This window comes from Macroventuria anomochaeta (genome assembly GCF_010093625.1).
Source record: "Macroventuria anomochaeta strain CBS 525.71 unplaced genomic scaffold BU25scaffold_37, whole genome shotgun sequence".
In the NCBI taxonomy this organism is placed as follows: domain Eukaryota; kingdom Fungi; phylum Ascomycota; class Dothideomycetes; order Pleosporales; family Didymellaceae; genus Macroventuria; species Macroventuria anomochaeta.
This window is the reverse complement of record NW_022985398.1, coordinates 113,900-132,168: the sequence shown is the minus strand read 5'-3', so window position 1 is coordinate 132,168 and position 18,269 is coordinate 113,900. Positions and strand designations below refer to the sequence as shown.

The 18,269-nt window shown below is 55.8% G+C and overlaps 6 protein-coding genes across 6 annotated transcripts; 4 read left to right on the top strand and 2 right to left on the bottom strand.

The window, feature by feature from the left end:
- The first annotated feature begins 1,566 nt into the window (after positions 1–1,566).
- On the top strand, positions 1,567–2,400 carry BU25DRAFT_442578 (S-adenosyl-L-methionine-dependent methyltransferase). The gene is made up of 3 exons (XM_033709313.1): positions 1,567–1,719; positions 1,758–2,127; positions 2,178–2,400. The coding sequence occupies exons 1-3, from the start codon at positions 1,609–1,611 to the stop codon at positions 2,390–2,392; spliced, it is 696 nt and encodes a 231-aa protein (XP_033557567.1). The 5' UTR covers positions 1,567–1,608; the 3' UTR covers positions 2,393–2,400.
- A 473-nt stretch (positions 2,401–2,873) lies between these two features.
- BU25DRAFT_414374 (uncharacterized protein) lies at positions 2,874–6,400 on the top strand. Its single transcript, XM_033707264.1, has one exon. It carries the CDS (start codon positions 2,890–2,892, stop codon positions 6,232–6,234), a length of 3,345 nt encoding a protein of 1,114 aa, XP_033557566.1. The 5' UTR covers positions 2,874–2,889; the 3' UTR covers positions 6,235–6,400.
- A 404-nt stretch (positions 6,401–6,804) lies between these two features.
- On the bottom strand, positions 6,805–8,014 carry BU25DRAFT_350107 (metal homeostatis protein bsd2; the record flags this gene model as incomplete). The annotated part of the gene is made up of 3 exons (XM_033703291.1): positions 6,805–7,422; positions 7,476–7,898; positions 7,991–8,014. The coding sequence occupies 3 exons, from the start codon at positions 8,012–8,014 to the stop codon at positions 6,805–6,807; spliced, it is 1,065 nt and encodes a 354-aa protein (XP_033557565.1).
- A 288-nt stretch (positions 8,015–8,302) lies between these two features.
- On the top strand, positions 8,303–8,944 carry BU25DRAFT_414372 (uncharacterized protein). The gene is made up of 2 exons (XM_033707263.1): positions 8,303–8,419; positions 8,471–8,944. Exons 1-2 carry the CDS (start codon positions 8,408–8,410, stop codon positions 8,897–8,899), a joined length of 441 nt encoding a protein of 146 aa, XP_033557564.1. The 5' UTR covers positions 8,303–8,407; the 3' UTR covers positions 8,900–8,944.
- A 366-nt stretch (positions 8,945–9,310) lies between these two features.
- On the bottom strand, positions 9,311–11,834 carry BU25DRAFT_177902 (uncharacterized protein). Its single transcript, XM_033700885.1, has 2 exons — positions 11,620–11,834; positions 9,311–11,567 (listed from the first exon to the last, which is right to left on the bottom strand). Exons 1-2 carry the CDS (start codon positions 11,661–11,663, stop codon positions 9,623–9,625), a joined length of 1,989 nt encoding a protein of 662 aa, XP_033557563.1. The 5' UTR covers positions 11,664–11,834; the 3' UTR covers positions 9,311–9,622.
- A 36-nt stretch (positions 11,835–11,870) lies between these two features.
- Positions 11,871–18,160, top strand: BU25DRAFT_400779 (uncharacterized protein; the record flags this gene model as incomplete). The annotated part of the gene is made up of 2 exons (XM_033704983.1): positions 11,871–13,809; positions 13,868–18,160. Exons 1-2 carry the CDS (start codon positions 12,007–12,009, stop codon positions 18,158–18,160), a joined length of 6,096 nt encoding a protein of 2,031 aa, XP_033557562.1. The 5' UTR covers positions 11,871–12,006.
- Positions 18,161–18,269: the final 109 nt, after the last annotated feature.

Below are 18,269 nucleotides of genomic sequence, written 5' to 3'. Positions count from 1 at the left end.
TCAGGCCGAGAGATGGTACTGTACATGGTGTTTTTCGTTGTGAGTTGACAATTGCCGAGTTGTGGAGATGAGGCACGGCAGACGACGGTACTTGCCATGTCTAATTCAAAGACGTCGAGGTAGAGAAGTCATCTGATGTTTGACACCCGAAGTGCTTTGAATTCGAATTCTCGAGGCTGTGCCTAGAGTCGACCTCAGTGAACTGGAATGTTGGGCAAGGCGGAATCTACTCCATTGTCCTGCAATTCAGCTCCACCTCCACTGCAGGAACCCATAAACCTCAAACATTCCAGCAGAAGCTTCGCTTACACATCGCATGCATCCCTCGCTACCAATGTCGACTCCATGTATGCATGCAGATCTCCATCGTTCAAGGTTCACAGAATTCAACAACAGAACTGAGCCTTGGAAGGCCGCTGAGTCCTGCGTGATGTGAGACGACGATAGTGTTTCGGTAAAGGCCCCGATGAGTTGGGCTTGGAAACTGGGCATAGAATGCATAAGGTTTCAGCTGTGTAACATCTAGATCGTTGAACTCACCTACTCAAATACTTCTCCTATTGATTTCGATATCAACGTTAAGTCCTGGGGAAACCTTAGCATGGAGGTTATTGACGTGGGGTTGAATGTTGGGAATCATCCCCACCTCCGCCATTATATACGGGTGTTTTGAGACGCGAAAGCGAGAATCCCAATGGCGAATCTCAACGTTACATCCCTATAGCCTTTCCTCCCCAAGTATTTCACGAGGCTTCATCCTCTGTTACCTCTTCGACTCCTTCCCTGCATTCGCCCCGTACCACATTCGGGAAACATATGTTGGTTTCAAGGTAAAGGGCATCAAGCTCGACATCGTAGCGCCTTACATGACCTCGGAGAGTTTGTAGACATGGGTCTTGCGGATAAATAATGATTCAACTCCATTATATACGAACAGACCAATTGATTCTTGCGTTGATGCTGCCCGCAAAAGACTATATCCAATACTTTGACCTGATTTCAGGAGGGGCTAAGAGGAGCTATACTGGAGTTACTCTCCTTCCATCCTCTGTCAAGACGTCTTACACCACTTGAATATGAACATTTGGGGTCGAGAAGATACAACCTTGGAAAATCGTCATGGAAAGCTCAGGGTGGTGTCAAAGGTTGCAGATAGGTGACAGTACTCTGTGAATCTGCGTTTGGCATTGTAACGGGTTGAGGAAGTGATGCGCCTTCTGCGTTCATGATTCGCCCATGCTAGATTCAGTCGGGGAGGCAAGCGCCTCTCTGTAGCGCCTGCCATTACATCATCTGAGTCCACTCTTCTTTTCATTGCTTCAACACCATGAAGCAGTACTTTCCGAGCTGGAGGCCGCTTCATCTCCCACTAAAGTTCAAGTTTTTCAAATTTATGTCTTGTGGTCTCCAGCGACGAGTACAATCGAGGCCGCGGCATATCCGGCAGAGCCAGTTTCGGCAGCCGCAAGCGAAGCTTATGACTGGTGTGGGATCAGGACGCTACATATTTAAGTCTGTCTGTGAGCTCTGGCAGACAGCATCAACTTAGTACAACAACTTCGCCCTCACCGAGCATCTCTAAAGCCACGTTCCGCCCCATCTGCAACCATGTCTACCAACCCGTCACCAATAAGGGCACCACAGCATGTGGTAGACCTGCTCTCACGCCTGCATGCCGCGTCTCTCGAGCAAGAGGCCGCAATATCCAGCAAGAAGAAAGTTTCTCTTCCGAAATCATTGGTGACCTGGAGGACAAGCTTGCCAGTCAGCGCGATGCCAGATGCGAGTTCGACAAGCTCATGCTCGATAAGTTCATTGCTCTGGACGAAGACAAGTGCCACTTCGTCTACCAACTGATCACTGCCATGGGAGCAACCAATGTTGTCGAGGCAGGCACCAGCTTTGGCGTCAGTACGATCTACCTGGCGCTCGCTACAGCTCAGACGAAGGCTGCGACAGGCAAGAAGGGCACTGTCATTGCCACGGAGAAGGAGCCTCAAAAGGCAGCCATTGCTCAAGGCTACTGGGAAGAGTGCGGTGTGGAAGAGCACATCGATCTCAGGGTTGGCGACCTACTTGAGACTCTGAAGAATGATGTGCCTGAGGTCGATTTACTTCTACTTGACAGTAAGTGTTGCGTCACGATACTAAATAGGTTGCTGACAATTGTGCTTCAGTCTGGTCGACTCTCGCGCTCCCAACGCTGAAGACTATCTTGCCTAAGCTGAGGCGCGGCGGTGTCATCCTCACGGACAACACTATCTCGGGCGCTGAAGGCTACAAGGACCTATTGACGTTCCTGCGCGCACCGGAGAATGGCTTCCAGAACACTACCTTACCGTATACTAATGGCTTCGAGATGAGTATATACTTGCCTAAGAAGCAAGTCTGAGGTTGTTGATAGGTCCAAGAGCGGATCTGGTCCAATCATGATGCACGGAAAGAGGGGGCTCTGAAAGGGGTCAACACCTTCTTGCCTGAATGCCAGGGTAACGGTGAATATTTGGCACAATCCCTTAGATCTTGCTTCAGCGCTGCTTTCGTCAACGAGAGTCTAGACTTTTCGCAATCTCACGTTTTCCGCCTTCTCTTTGTGCACAGCTCGTTGAATGTACTCAGCACGATATTGTCTATCAAGGAAACAACATGACGAATTCTTTTCGTAACCATTCATCAATTTGAGATTCTTACTTCACCGCAATGACGTTCTACGTGAGGTGTCAAGCTAGCTGTTGCCGTGGTAACCGGCCGCATCTTGTAAACAACGAAAGTGCTTTAGCGCCCGGCGCTAGCTCTCATCCCGTCCGCCCTCTTCAAGGTTGCATCTTGAAAGACTCCACCGACTTTGCGCAGGCGCGTCTAACCCTACAGGATACACTAGAAGCCATAATGTACAGATATACCGCGGGCACACCATGCCCTGCGCCACCGAACGCATCATATCCAAGCAGTCGTTATTATGATTATGGGCATCCTTCGCCTGCTTACGCGCCCAATTACATGGAGGATGGCACGACTGCAAACATTGAATACACGACCGGAATACAAGCGAAACCGCGTAATGTCAAGCCACGGCGACCAACGCGCGCAGCGCGCCCAGCCGCATTCAACCCTGGGTTGGACATCTTTGAAGATGTCGCGCACGAAGAGGAGCAACAACAACATCACGCAGCGGTGGAGACCAGGAGAAGGAGTCGCGCAACAGTCATGCCTGAGGGTGCAAAATTGAAGAAGAGCAGCTTACTTGCGCAACCTGCACAGAAGATCCCAAGGGCTGCACCATCAGTCCAAGAGCCGCAAGTGCTGCGGTCGCAGCGCAAACGCGTCTCGCAAGTTTTGATGGATAGGGAGTCGCCAAACGTAAACACCACAATAAAGCTGCAGGAGGACATTTTGGAGAGGAAAGAGCTGAAGAAGCAGGGGCCCAAGAAGGACCCACGACGAAGGACCATCTACGTACCCTCAGACGACACAACATACCTGACGATCCACCCTGGGCAGTCAGTGCATGAACCGCGCAAGGCTCGAGAGACATCGCCGGACATTGGGCTGGACCTGGTCACGGTATCAGATGAAGACAACACAAGCTTGGTCTCGGCGCTCAAGAAGGACAAGCAGGTCTCACGAAAGTCGCTGGCTGCACCACCAAAGCGAGGCCCTCTGAGCACGAGTTCGCGATCACTCCAGAGTGTCTCGTTCTCGAGCGACATAGCAGGTTCTGGAGATGGGAAGGAGAATGTGCCCCCGGGCACGGCCACCATTGAAAAGAAGAGCACAGGGACACACATCGAGATCAACTTCCCCAAGGCATTGACAAAGAGCACTTCTGTGGTTGAAGCGCCCAAGGTCCGGATCAAGTCTTCAAAGAGCTCTGAAGTGACATCATCAGTGAGGTCTGAGGCCAGATCTCGAGCAAAGTCTGACGTACGAGCACGACCAGACGGGTCGCAGAAGCGGTTGCGTGAGCAAGCCAGCTGCGAGCGCGTACCAACCAAGTCAATCAAAGCCCGAGCAGACGGAACGGCTTCCACAACCAGCAGTCTTGCTGCACACAAGGCTGCTCTCAAGGAACACAATGCAGCTATCAAGAATGCAAAGCCCAAAATCTCGAGAACGCGACCTGTCCAACAAGCTTCTTCCTCGCCATTTCACACCGACAAGACTCCGCCAGCTGCATTGCGCCGCCAAAGAGCAGAACGGGTGCCCGCCAACATCCAGATGATGCATGTTGTTGGAAAGCCGCAGCAGCAGTCGCGGGAGAAGTACCCCGTTCTTGAGGAGGATATCGCACGGCCGGAGATGTACGAAGACAATTGGCTCACATACCAGGAGGTTGCCATTACGCAACTCTTGAACTCTATGTTCGAGTCCGCCAACACGAACCCAAATGATGAGCAAAATCCAGAGGAGCTAAGGAAGAGGATGCTGGCGCTGTACCATGAGCCACTAATGCCTCCTCTACATAAGCGTTTGCAAGCTTCCCTCCAGTTTGGCGCGCTGAGCATACCGAAGGATCTTTTGACCCAGACCTTGAGGCTCAAAGACGACGTTGGCATGAGGAAAAGGTTTTTGACACTTTGGACCAAGACTTACGATCTCAACGCATTGCGAGCAGCAGTCGAGACGATTGTGGGACGTCAAATCACCACTCCATCGCGGCTATCGACCGACTCAACGTTTTCCGACGACGGCTCGCGCATGTTCCGTGCCGAACGGCGAGCTATTGAGCACTTCCTGGATGCTTTCCTGATCAAAAATGAAGACGCTGTTCGTGTCAAGCCTGGAGTCGGCAGCATTGCCAGCATCACACGTGGCGATGACGACTTTGGATCGCAGGGTTGGTCGTGGAGACGTACTACTCTGCGTAGTCTGATGCTTCTGTTGCTGCTTGATCAGGCGAAGGATGCAGACATCCTGCCTGGTTGCCTCTTCCAGTCAACATCGTCATTCAAGACGTCCGTTGATGTGCTCCACCAGCTCTCGACCATACTTCTCCCATCGCATGGGGACATCACACGACCGCTTGGCCACCTGAACTACAAAGTCGAACACATTCAGTACCCACTCCAAGAGTTCATCTATCACATCGAGAACATCGCCATCGATCTTCGTGACGGTATCATCCTTACCCGCCTTGTAGAACTACTCCTTTACCCGTCCAGCACGCTCGCTACACAGCACGACGATACCATCACCATCGCCATGCCCACCGGCGAGCTCCTGACTTCAGACATCACGCAGAAGGACAGCTGGGTGCTGTCGCAACACCTCAAATACCCAGCCATCGGCCGCCCCCAGAAAGCTTACAACGTGCAAGTTGCCCTCTCCGCCCTCGAAGGCGTCCATGGTCTCCCTAGCCAAGCGGTCGGCACCATCTCAGCTGCCGAGATTGTCGACGGCCACCGCGAAAAGACACTCAGCCTCCTTTGGTCTCTCGTTGGCAAACACGGGCTAGCGAGCTTGGTTGACTGGCCACACATTGCAAAAGAAACAGAACACTTCAGAGAGCAGTGGTACATGCGCCGGAACAAGTTCGAAGAAGACGATCTGGACTCTGATAGCGAGTCCGATACTCCGGCATCAGACGGATTAGATCATCACACCAGCTTGTTGTTAGACTGGGCAAGAGCCATCGCGCGACTACACGGCATTCACGTCGCCAACCTCACGACCTCTTTCGCGGACGCAAAGGTCCTCGAATGTATCGTAGACACATACCTCCCATCGTCACTCACCGCCACACTCTCCGCTTCGACCGGTCTGGCAGCGAAACTGAAAGCAGTGGGCTGCTCCACATCCTTCATCAGCTTATTCATGCCTCAACACGCCTCAGCCCGCTCGATCCCAAGTAAAGACTTCACACTCCTCACCCTCTCCTTCCTGGCTAGCAGACTCCTGCCGATGAGCGCCAAACACCGCGCCGCCTCTACCATCCAGGCTGCGTTCCGACGACACTTGGCGAGGAGGAATATCTCGGCTCGCATCAAGGCGATGGTGCTAGCGCACGAATCGGCGGTCGTTGCGCAAGCACGCCAGCGCATGGTGGACGCCGCGACGGTGTTTCAACGACGGTGGAGGGGCATTCTGGATGCGAGGCAGAAGCAGCTCGAGAGCGATGTGCTGGCGTTCCAGGCGCTGGCGAGGGGGTGGGCGATTAGAAGGTGGGTACGACGTATCACGGCGGGGCGCGTGGGTGGCAAGGAGAAGGTTAGGAGGGCCAGGGGTGGGTGGTAGGTTGTCTGGTTGTGGGAGTTGGGGTTGTAAAGGTCGTTGGGCGCTGTTGGGACACCCTTGTAATCGTGATGTAGCGCGTGGATGAGTTTGCTTTCTTGTCCTTCATTGTTAGATACCTTTGTCCGTTTCGTCCGCGTAGATCCGACCGTTCTCGAATACACTCAGTCACTGCTCCTCCTCCGCTCCCCTGGTGCCTGTGATGTATTCGAGTCCTCCCGCACGTGCAACGTCGTGCAGTCACCCGCGATGGCTATGGTAATGAGCATGGCAAACGGCCATGGAGAGAGGCGTGGCTGGGGTGCTTGAAGAAGTAATCCATATGCATTTGATATGAGAGTGGTATCTTGCAGGCAGCGCACGCAGCGCTCAAGCCTGCACCTGCACCTGCACCTGCACCTGCACTGTACGTGGAGCGCAACGCCGACCAGGCACAAGCGGCGGGAGAAAGGAAAATGCTTGCGGCCACATCAGCCATGTCAGTCAGGTATAAGAAAAGATGCGCTGTAATCCAAACAAGAAAAATGCCAGTCCGAGGCGCGTGAGATCCGGAATGCCAAAACAAGAGTCCGTCTAGACGCTGCGCTCGGGGCTCTCGCCCTCGGCGACAACGGCGACGCCCAGCCCTCTATCAGGGCTCTGCAGAACCAACTGCTCGTGCCTCCTCGCGCGAACAAAGTCGCTGACGCTCTTGATCAGGATGAACCAGCCCACGATCATCAGCCCGTACGCCAACCAGTCGCTCCCCGTTACGCTCGCGCTCGCACCCGCAGCCGCTTCAGCACCGCCAGCACCGCCAGCACCGCCAGCACTTGTCGCGACGTCGTCGGGATTGAAATTGTGCGCATTTGGATCGCTCGGCACGCCGCCGTTGAAGTCCTGGTTGGGGTTGTCGTTGCTCGAGCCGGCGGGGTTGAGCGTTGCGGAGCGGAAGCCGAAGCCGAACTGGACGAGGGTGATGCCGAGGCCGGCGCGAGACCCGTTCTTTGCGGCGTGGGTGGTGTGCAGGAGGTAGGTGAGAAGGAAGCCGACGAGCTGGAAGGACATGGAGATCATGGCGTTCCAGAGGAAGCTGAAGAGGGAGCCGACGGGCAGGCCCTCAACGAAGACCTCGTCGCCGAAAGTGCCGGGAGCGAGGATCGTGGTCTCCCAGTACGGCGGTGTTGCGTCGGCGGCGGCTTGTTCGTATGTCTGTGGCGGTGTTAGCTTCAGTGTCGCGCCCATCGTGTGCGGGTCGTGCATACCGGAGGCTTCTCCTCGACATCCTCCCCTCTTGTGGGCTTCGCGCTCAGGTTGGCCCACACACCGCCGTTCCCTCCGCCATACACGCGCCCGCTGGCAGGCGCCTGTGTGTGGAAGGCGGGCAGTTCCGTCACCCTCCTCTGCAGCCCCGGCGGTGGCGGTGCATCGTCGTCGGGCAGTGGATTCCCGCGCATCAGCCGCTGGCGATCATCGCGGCCGTCTTCGTCCTCGTCGTCGTCCGAGTCGGAATCAAAGGTGTCGGCGAGCGTGCGGTCTTCGGGGTGTGTGAGGGGGTCGTCGGAGAGCAGGCGGCGTGACGTGGGCGAGGAGGCGCGCGAGTGGAAGGACGGGGGCGGCGAGGCGGGCGGCCACTGCTGTGCGGAGAGCGATGCGACGGGCGAGTGCGCGTCGTCGTTGGCTGCAACCTGGGGCGCTGTCAGTACGGAGTCGTGTATTCTTGCAGGTGCATGCGCATGCGCATGCGCATAGCTGTTCGGGACGAGGAGAGGCAACGCACCCTTTCGTAGCCGTGGCTCGGCATGTTGGCGGAGGAGGCGCCGCGGCAGGTGTTGCGAGGCGGCGGTCGTGCGTCGGATGTGTTGAGTCGTGAGGAAGGAAGCGGAGCAGCGAGCGTGGGTGTCGTGGAGGGGGGGGGGGATTATTGTAGGCGGCGAGGAGATCCGTCAGCAGTGGAAGGCAGGTGCCGTGGTTTCGAGTGCCCCAAGGACCGCTGTCCCGGCGCTTCCATGGGCCCTTCCCCAATCGTGGCGCAGCACAGCGCAGCGCAGCGCACCAATGCACTCGCCGGCGAGACCCCCCCCCCCCGGCCCGCACGTCGTCCGCGGCGAAGACATCATCGACTTTTGGGAGCTGCATTTGCATTACGCGCGAGCCATCGAAAACACACTGCAACGCTTCCACGCCACACAGAACCATGGCGAGCACAGTCAGTATACGAACCAAAGTCGTGCGCTGATTGATGCCAACGTACTTGCAGGTAGCAAAACAATACACCCGCCTCTTGCGCCTCTGGCCCGCCGACGCCCTGCGTCCAAACCTCCCGTTCACACGTGCAATCGAAGCCCGCGCCCTCCCCTACGGCGTGCAGCCCATCAACGCCCCCGAAGACTCTGCCCGAACGCCCGGAAAGACATCGCCCGTACCGTCGGCGGCCGACGTACCGCCCACAACAGCTTCCACACATGCCAACCCCAGCCCGGCGCAAGAGTCCGCACAGATCACGGCCCTGTTCTCGTTGTTGGAGAACCGCTACGCGAAGAAGTATCCGCTGAGCGAGGCCGTGTTCAAGCCCACGAGTGCGCCGCAGCACTACACCAGGTTGATGGACGAGATTGAGCGCGCGCCGCAGAAGACGTGGTGGCAGGCAAAGGTGGACGAGTGGAAGATGAAGATCAGGTGGCAGTAGAGTTGTGGGAAGCGGAGGGTGTACGATATGTGTACTGCGAACGACGGTAGCACTTGTGGCGGACGTCGTCGTCGTGTTGGGACTGTGCGGGTGTGGCATTGGTGCGATATCATGTTGGGACTATGGGCACGATAGGCATCAAGAAATGGCATGGTAGCAAAGTACTGCACTTCATACATGGAGCATGGGTCTTAGCTGCCCCCCTCCCCCACCCCCGATCGACTTCTCAGTCTTATGACATCGGTGACACTGCAGCATCCATTGCGTGTCGTACGCTCTGCCCGACAGCCGACACAATGCATCCATGTTTCCACAGATACGCTGCACCGCATGCCGCACGCGCTGCGTTACGTCGTCCTAACCTGACCTCCAGATCGTAGACCGGAGCGGCTCAGACACGACTAGCGACGTGCAACGGGAGGCGTGCTCGCGCTCTGCAGCTATCCAGACATCCTTGTCTTCTCCCCTGAGGGGTACTAAGGCGTCGGCGACTGCAAGAGCGCTGTTCACTCTTTCGCGAGGCTATACTGAGCAGCAGGAATGGGTCTGGTCGCTGAGCTCCACCTTAGGCCGCGAAGTGGCTGATACTTAGGCCGCGAAGTGGCTGATACAAAGAACAGAAGAAGAAAAGACAGAAAGTGAGGTGATGCGCAGGCAACGGTCGATGGGGATATCAATAGTCTTACAAGCAACGCGCCGTCGAGCGCCCACAAATGCTGTGGATCATGCCGCCGACGAAGCAAACAGCACTTTCCTCGGATTGCCCATAGTCAGGCTCTTCAGCCCGCTGCCACTGCTCTCCATATCCTCAAGCAGCCTGTCCATACCGCCGATATCGAGCTCGCCACGAGTAAGAAGGGCCTGATCTGCTCGTCTGCTGTCTTCCTCCTCGGCGGGCGGTAGTGCGAACACAGCGCCGAGATCACGTCCCAGAGGCTGATTTGTGCCTGCCGAGATGATGAGTCGGTGTTCTGCTGCGATCAGAATGTCTCTGCCGATGGCCATCCGCGATGCAGCAGCGGTGGTGTCGAACTGTGTTATCGATGTGATGGATTCGCCGAGCAGGGGAATGTCGTGGATCTGAGTGAGGCCGGGGCCGGGGAGAGATTGTCCACGGCTTGCGGAGGCATTGCGTGTCCAGAACTTGGTTAGGTCTGCTATCCTGTACACTTCTGAACCGTACCAGATGATGACTGAGTCTTCAGATACTGTGCCGTTCGCTGACGTTGACGAAGCAACCGAGACGCCTCCGCGCGTTGGCACAGCAATACCAGACGAGCTACCATGGAAGAGGTTATCCTCTTTCCTGCGACGAGTGTTTGGTGTCATTGGTGCAAGGGAGCTACGACCACCACGCTTGGGGCTGGATGGACCATTGCTGCTTCCCTCCTTCTCGGCTGTGCCCACGAAGCCGCGCAGAGAAAAGGCGGCAGGATCAGCGGGTGGACTGGGTCCTGACTGATCACAATCCCACACGCCCCATTCGCCGTCTGCGAGCAAAGCCAGGATGTGCCGCCCGTCACACGTCCACGCCGCGTCGAGAATCGCTTTGCGGGTAGCAAGAATTGGAGGCGTGAGCGAGTTGCTCTTCACGCTTTCGAACGTCGACCTGAACATGGTCGTGAAGGCACCAGGCTCGCTTTGGCCGCTTGCACTCCGCTTGCGACTCGCGGGCGCGAATGGATCGTAGACACGCGCGGTGCCGGTCAGATCGGTGATGAGAAGCTGAGAGTGGCGACGCTTGGGGTATTGGGCGGTGTTGAAAGCAATGCTAGACGCAGGCTTACGTAGTGTCACAGTCTTGTAGGGCGCAATCGGATGGGCACCGTTGACGGAGGTTTCAGTGAGTTCGAAGCGCCAGATCTTGAACAGACCCCCGAGTTCAGCCGAGTGCGTCGCGACCAAGATGTCGAATCCAGCTGCCGTGCCCGGGCGTGAGCGCGAGCGGCTCTGTTGTTTCCTGCGCCGCCGTCCTGGTGTTGCACCAACATCGCCCTCTGCGTCTACGTCCACCTCATCGTCGGTCTCGTGCTTCGCGCTCGGCTCTCCTCTTGACGTCCAGGTCATGGTCACACCTCGCGCGATGCTTTGGTGCCCGTGGAACTTGATGACTTCCTCGCCATATTGCGAAGATGCGCTCCATGGCTTTTCCCTTGCAGCGTGTGGTGGGAGACTCAGGGGCAGAGTAACGACGCGTATGGTGGAGTCGGCGCAGGTGGCAGTGAAGACGAGCTTCTTGCTGAAGATCGCTGGTATCGTTTCCGCAGGTCGGAGTGCGGAGACAGTTGGCACTTGAGGTACGGCAATGTGCAGGACTTCGGTGTTGAAGGAGAGATGGACCTGCTGTACGATCGAGGGGTACGGCTGGTCTGGGTCGAGCTCCTCCTCTTCTTCTTCAAACTCGGCTCGCGGCATGGATTGCGCCGGCGCAGGTTTCGCAGGCTCATCGTCGTCCGAGTCGATGATCATGACCGCATCGTCGCTGGCTCCATTGACCTTCTGCGGCTTTGGCGCCTGCTTGGGAGGCGGCGCGGTCTTCTTCAGCGGTCGCCCTCCCCTCCAGATGACGCTTACGCCGGTATCGTGCGCATGAAGCAGGATGGTTGAGCCATTGGGAGCTTTGACTGGGTAGATGGTGGCTGCGTGGACGCGTTGCGGCAGCTCATATCTGTTGATACAGTCAGAACTTGATTGCTAGCTTGGACCGTCCTAAAGCGCACCTGAGCTGTGTCAGCTTGCCCTTGGTCGTAGCGATCGGCTGCATAGCGATAGCTTGAGCTTGTAAACTCGAACGTTGATCGCTAGCTCGACCGGCAGCAAGGCAACAACGGAGCAGCGCTGTTCACGTGATCAATCCTTCGAGTGGAGTCGAGCCTGGGCGTATCGCAATATTAATCGCGGGCTGCGCACTCCGATTCTATGCCGTGGTGTCGAGGCGGTCAAGGTGAAGAAGCTCGGAGGAGCTGCGGAGGTGAAAGAACGAATTTCTGGGGAAGGCGCGAGCGCGTCACCACGAATGCGCGCCGCCCGCAAACAAACAATCACAGCAACCCCGCCACCGCACTCTCGCACCGACAGCGTCCTCATGCCGCGAAACGAACCTCCGCATGGCCTCCCTTCGCTCAATCGGGGTCCATAAGCCCGCCGCATTGCAGTACCTGGTCACCGAATCTATCCTCAACGAAGACTGCACCGAAGGCGACTATGTCTGGGACACTTACCCCGACGAAAGCCCGGAGGGTCCGACCGACGAGGTAGTCACCACTGAATACCATGTCGTCTGGTCACGAGGCGGCATAGTCCGCAAGGCCTTCAACTTCGAGATCGAGAAAGAGAAGGTCATACAGGCGCTGCTCACGTGGTTTCCTCTGGAGGAGCCCTCTGGCGCGACCACACATGGCCTCGGTCGGGGCGTGGAGTACAGTGGCCATGAGCAATCAAAGGCGTTTCTCACGCAGGGAACGCAGCCGGCTACGGATCCCAACGCTGCGGCAGATGATGCTGCGAATGTCGTTGAAACGAGGGCGCGGGCACTGGTGGTCTTCCTCAGGTCCCAGGCCCATGTCTTCTTTCTCTCCGGGACCACACACATCGTGAACCTTCCGTTCGAGGTCGACAGAGCTTTCCCAGCGGCGCGCGGACTTGTGGTACAGAGGAAGATTGCGCCCCTCATCCATGCGCCTTCCAGCCCGCAGGTACCTATGGCTCCCCCTAATTCATTCCTTACCAACAATCAGTCGTTTCTCTCGCAGACTCTTTCTCAAAGCTCCACACAGGCTCACCGCCGTAATAACTCTTCTGTGGCCACGATTCGCGGCAACAAAGCTCAACAGAATGGATCAGCCGTATTCCTCGACAATCTCATCAAGTCTGCTGCAGCCCCTAACACGGAAGGCCTTCCGAGGCTGTTCTCGTTCACAGATCCTCTGTCAGAGCTGGGCTTGGTTGTCAACGTGCTGGTTGGTGGTGAGCGCAGCAGCATGCTCTTGAAGAACGGCGAGGAAAATCGGAGACTAGAAGCTATTGACAAAGCCGAAGAGATCATATACGTCTCGCCACAAAATGAAGTAATGTTTGACCGCAGCGGTAGCGACAAGCCTCTGCTGCTGGTCGTCACGGCAAATTACGAGACAAATTTATTCACCATCTGGTGGGCAGCGTACCTCGAGCCCAGATCCATCTCAGCTTCTCGCAAACAACACGCCCCCGTGCCGTTATCTAAGTCTCGGCGACGAAGCTCGCATGGCGCTACCTCCACAGGGACAGGTGCAACTACTCCTGCGATTCGAGGTGGCGATAGGCTGAGGGAGAGCTTTGGCGGAGCTCCACGTAGCAAGCCACCTGTACCATCTTTCAGAGACGTTTCTCAGACGAGAGGAAGACTGACAGACCAAGCGGTGGACGATGCCCTCGCTTCACAACTCAATCCTGACTTCAACATAGATCGACTACCGAAAGAGTCTAGACGCGTCAGCTCCTTGCTCTCGCGAGCTGAACTATCAACAAGTTTCGACAAATCGGCATTCCAAGATTTGGCAACACATCGAACAAGTATAGGAGGTAGCTTCGGAGCTAGTCAACGCAGTCGGCGCTCGCTGGGTCACGATCGTACAAGCTTTGGGGGTTACTCGCAGTCTCGCAACCGAGCTTCAACACCTGGCAGCATTGCCTCACGGATGAGCTTTGGTGGTGCGGATGTTGACGACAATTGTGATGACACCATGGAAGAGAGTCAATACGATCTCATGGAGGAGTATGATGAGGTGGATAACCTCTTTTCGCCACCTGAAGCGGGAGCTGAATCTCAACCGACCGATGGATTACGGAAGGAGCTAGTAATGGAAGCGGTCGGCGAGATTCCAGCAACTCAGTATCTCAAACCCGGCGTCTTTGCATTGAGTGATTCAACAGTGACGGTAAGAGCTAGTCTTCTTGGAGACTGTCTGTTCGAATGCTGATTTCATACAGGCAAGTGAACGTCCAAAGGTTCTGACTCTGAATGCACCCTTCAACTCTGCGACTCTACACGAGCGGAAGATCTACGTTTACATCTCGCATCCCTCCATAAGCGCGCCGCTGGAATGCGAAATTGCAGTGACCCGAAAACGCTTGAAGGTCTCAGCATCAACACTACGCCTCCAGCCGAGCAGCGATGTCAACAGATACGCTTGTTGGCCGAAACTAGTAGCGATCAAGCAACTCACTGACGCTACCGATTTTGTCAAGGTCCGGGCCGGTCATGTGGAAAGACTTGCACTGCTCAACTCCTCCACCCCTGCGAGTGCTTATTTGTCCCTGACTGCAGGCTGGGGTACTCACTTGCCCGCTAACATCGATCTGGGACCGCTCAAACTCTTCGATCCGTACGCCATTCTCGAGGATGGGCAACGGGCCTCAGCAGGGTTCAAAAGGACGATAACTCCCAAACGACCTTTGCAGCAGCTTATGTCGCCGGGACGGGAGGGTCAAGTCGATGTCGTTGACGCAGATGGGTGGAGACATCGCATGGAAATCGGACTTGCGCCTGTCGACCGCTCTGTCCGGGAATACTTCCGTGTGCTGACCACAATTCTTCCCAACTACGCAGGCGATTTCCTTCTTCAGATCTGGTGGAATATTCGAAAAACACTGCCCAATGGCACAATGAACAGCATGAATGGTGACTGGGTGGCCTTTGTCTCCACCGTCTTTACACTTGTGGTTCCCTTCCTGGATGACAAGCTGAAAAAAGCGAACAGTCGGACAAAGTCTCATCAACGGCGCAGCTCAGGGCGACCTTCCAGCCAGGCGAAACCAGACGAGGTCATCGATGATGATGATTCGGCGTGGCGCCTGATGTGCGACCGCCAAAGCTCACGCTTGCATTCAAAGAGCTGGGCATCATCACCGTGGGGATGGGCTTTGCACTCTGATTCAGCAGCGACATTGATGGCCCCACCCTCGAAGCGTACATCAGGACACCGAACAGTTCCTGTGGTGCAACAGTTGAGAACAAAGCAGAACCTGATATCTGATTGCATTCATCTTGCTCGTCAATTCTGCCAGACACCTGTGGGCAAGGCTGCAAACGACCATTGGGAGGACATGTCTCCATCTGCAAAACAAGACCTGCGCATATCTTCCCTTTCAGAAATTCTGGTCTCCCTACATCTCTATTGCGAGGAACTCAAACTCGACATCTTTTCACAAGATGTTAGCGATTCACAAGCCGGGGATCTAGCCCCAGTCCTCGCCCAACTTGGTCACTGGCTTCGTTGGGAGGGTTGGGGCTGGCAGAGAGGAGGATTCTATGACCTTGCTGGTGCCTCTAGTGACAAATGGACATACGACGAATCAGCTTTGAGCTCCAAGGTACGGTTGCATGCGCGGCCATCAGATGCACCGCCGCCTTCGATACTAGACTGGCTTGGCACTGTTGTGGGCCCTCAACGCTATGCCCCGTTTCCCACACTGGCGATGCTTATCAGGAAGTCCAAGGCTTCCCCTCATTCGTCGATCAACATTGACGAGATCGTTACCGATGTGACTCCAAGGACTATGTCCTTGCATGGATTCTTCCGCGACATCGATCCAACGTCCAGCCCGAGAAAGGTAGTGGAGCTCATCGAGACCTGTGGAATCAGCACAGACACCATCGCTACTTTACCAGAAGCCGCAAAGGCGCCACTGATGGAAGCCATCACTAGGTGTCAGGCGAACCCACCGACCACCTGGTCAAGCTCTCTGCTCAAACTCGTACAACGTGAGGATCTCGACCTGACCTCGATCTCAAGTGGGGACTTCGTTCATGACGTCCACCTGAATCCGCTCTACAGTACTGCAGCAACACGCGATGTCCACACAATCTGTCAGAGCGCAGATCGACCGGAACCGGTCCAGTCTACAGCTGAGGTCGATCGCCACTATATTACCAGGCTTATCTTCCGCGAAGACAGGCGATTCATGGAAGCACACACACTCCTGGAACCCTTGAGGCAGACGGTTGCTGAGTATCGTGCCGACAGCAGATCTGACGAAGCCGCGATCCTGGAAGGACAGAAGATCATGATGCGATGGGTCATGATTCGTACCTTCTCGTTGCCGGTCGGTAGCTCCATGATCAAGTTCAGCAGCAAAAAGCCATTGCTTACCGAGAAGTATCCTTTGTATGGCTTCTCCACGTCATGTCTGATGAAACCGATGGGTAACGTCGTCACTGCTGAACGCCAAAACTACTCAGAAGAGAAGTACTTCTGGGCTTTCTTCAACGCTGGTGCTGCCGCCGGCCTGAGTATCTCTCGAGACGCTCAAGGCATCGATACCTCGTGGATCATGTACAACAAGCCGGCCGAGTTGACCAATAAACATGCAGGTCTTCTCCTCGGTCTCGGCTTGAACGGCCATTTGCGCACAATCGCCAAGTGGTTGTCGTTCAAGTACCTTACGCCTAAGCACACCATGACTTCAGTGGGTTTGCTTCTAGGCTTGTCTGCGTCTTTCATGGGGACCATGGATACACTGGTTACACGTTTACTATCTGTCCATGTGACAAGGATGCTACCGGCAGGAGCGGCAGAGCTGAACCTGTCGCCCTACACGCAGACGACTGGACTGATGGGCATTGGTCTGCTTTACTACAACACACAACATCGACGAATGAGCGAGGTCATGCTGTCAGAGATTGAGTACGTCGAGGTGCCAGATCCGTCTGAACCTCCAGAGTCTCTTCGCGACGAAGCTTACAGGCTGGCTGCTGGTTTCGCCCTGGGTTTCATCAACTTGGGCAAGGGCAGGGACCTGGGCGGTCTTCGTGACATGCAGATCGTACAGCGCTTGATGACAGTCGCGGTGGCGCCGAAGTCGGTCAACATCGTTCATATCCTTGATCAAGCGACTGCTGGGGCAGTGATCGCGATTGCGTTGATCTACATGAAGACACACGACCGCATGGTCGCCAGCAAGATCGATGTACCAGACACGCTGCCACAGTTCGACTATGTCCGTCCAGATATTTTCCTCCTTCGCACTCTGGCAAAACACATCATCATGTGGGACGACATCGAAGCGAGCGATGACTGGATGATGAAGAATCTACCGGTAGATTACCAGGAAGATTTCGATCTCAAGAATATCAACAAGCTACGCAGCGAGCAGATGCCTTTCTACAACATCGTCGCGGGTCTCCTATGGAGTATATCACTGAAGCACGCAGGTACAGGCGACATACAGGTCAGAGACTTCCTCATCAAATACCTTGACCAATTCATGCGCATCACCAAATTAACATCCGTCCGCTACGATTCCCGCCTGACCCGCAACACAGTCCGCAACTGCCAGGATCTCATTGCATTATCTGCTGCTACTGTCATGGCAGGCACAGGTGACCTCGACGTCTTCCGCCGTCTTCGTGCTCTCCATGGTCGCATTGGCCCCGACACACCATATGGCAGTCACCTTGCGGCTCATATGGCCTTCGGTGCACTCTTCATTGCCGGCGGCACGCAGACTTTTAGTAGAAGCAACAAGGCTATCGCGAGTCTCATCTGCGCCTTCTACCCCCTCTTCCCTTCAGACGTCCAGGACAGCCGCGCGCACCTGCAAGCCTTCCGCCACTTCTGGGTGCTAGCCGCGGAGCCGCGATGTCTCGTCGTCCGGGATGTCGACACAGGCCGTGCAATCAGCATGCCCATCACCGTCCACTTCCGAGACGACTCGCAGCCACCAAAGAATCTAGTGGCGCCCTGCCTCCTCCCCGAAGTCAAGGAAGTATCCCGCATCGAAACCACAGATGTAAACTACTGGCCCACAACCCTCGACTTCGTACACAACGCAAGCCACCTGCTCGCCTTCCAGCGCAACCAAACGTTACACGTTAGAAGGAGGAGTGCGAGGGATACGTACTCCACATCCTTTTCTGCTACTCTCGTCGCCCTCAACGACGCCCAGTCCTCCCGCACGAGCCACCTGCTGTTCCACTGGATCTTCAGCCTGCCCGCTATCGCCGCGTTCGTGGGGACTAGCGACGCCGCGCTCGTTCTGCCTGTTGACCCGCACTCCAAGACCATGCTCGATCCTAGGAGTACGGTGGTTGAGAGCAGATTGGTGCTGGGTAGGCTGGGGAAGAGTTGGAAGATTGATGAGCTGAGGGAGTTGAGAGGTGTTTTTGAGTGGGCGGAGATGGAGAGTAGGAAGGATGGGAGACTGAGGTGGTTGGGGAGGGAAGTGGTGGAGAGGTTGCGGGCGGGGGTGCTGGAGAGGGGACGGGGGGTCGGGGGAGGGTAGATGAGTGTGTAGAGGCAGGAGATTAAGTGGTGGATACCGAGATGAATCACGGTGTAATGTCTGCAAGCAATACACGTTCAACGCAACGGATATTTTGAAGATTTCTCCA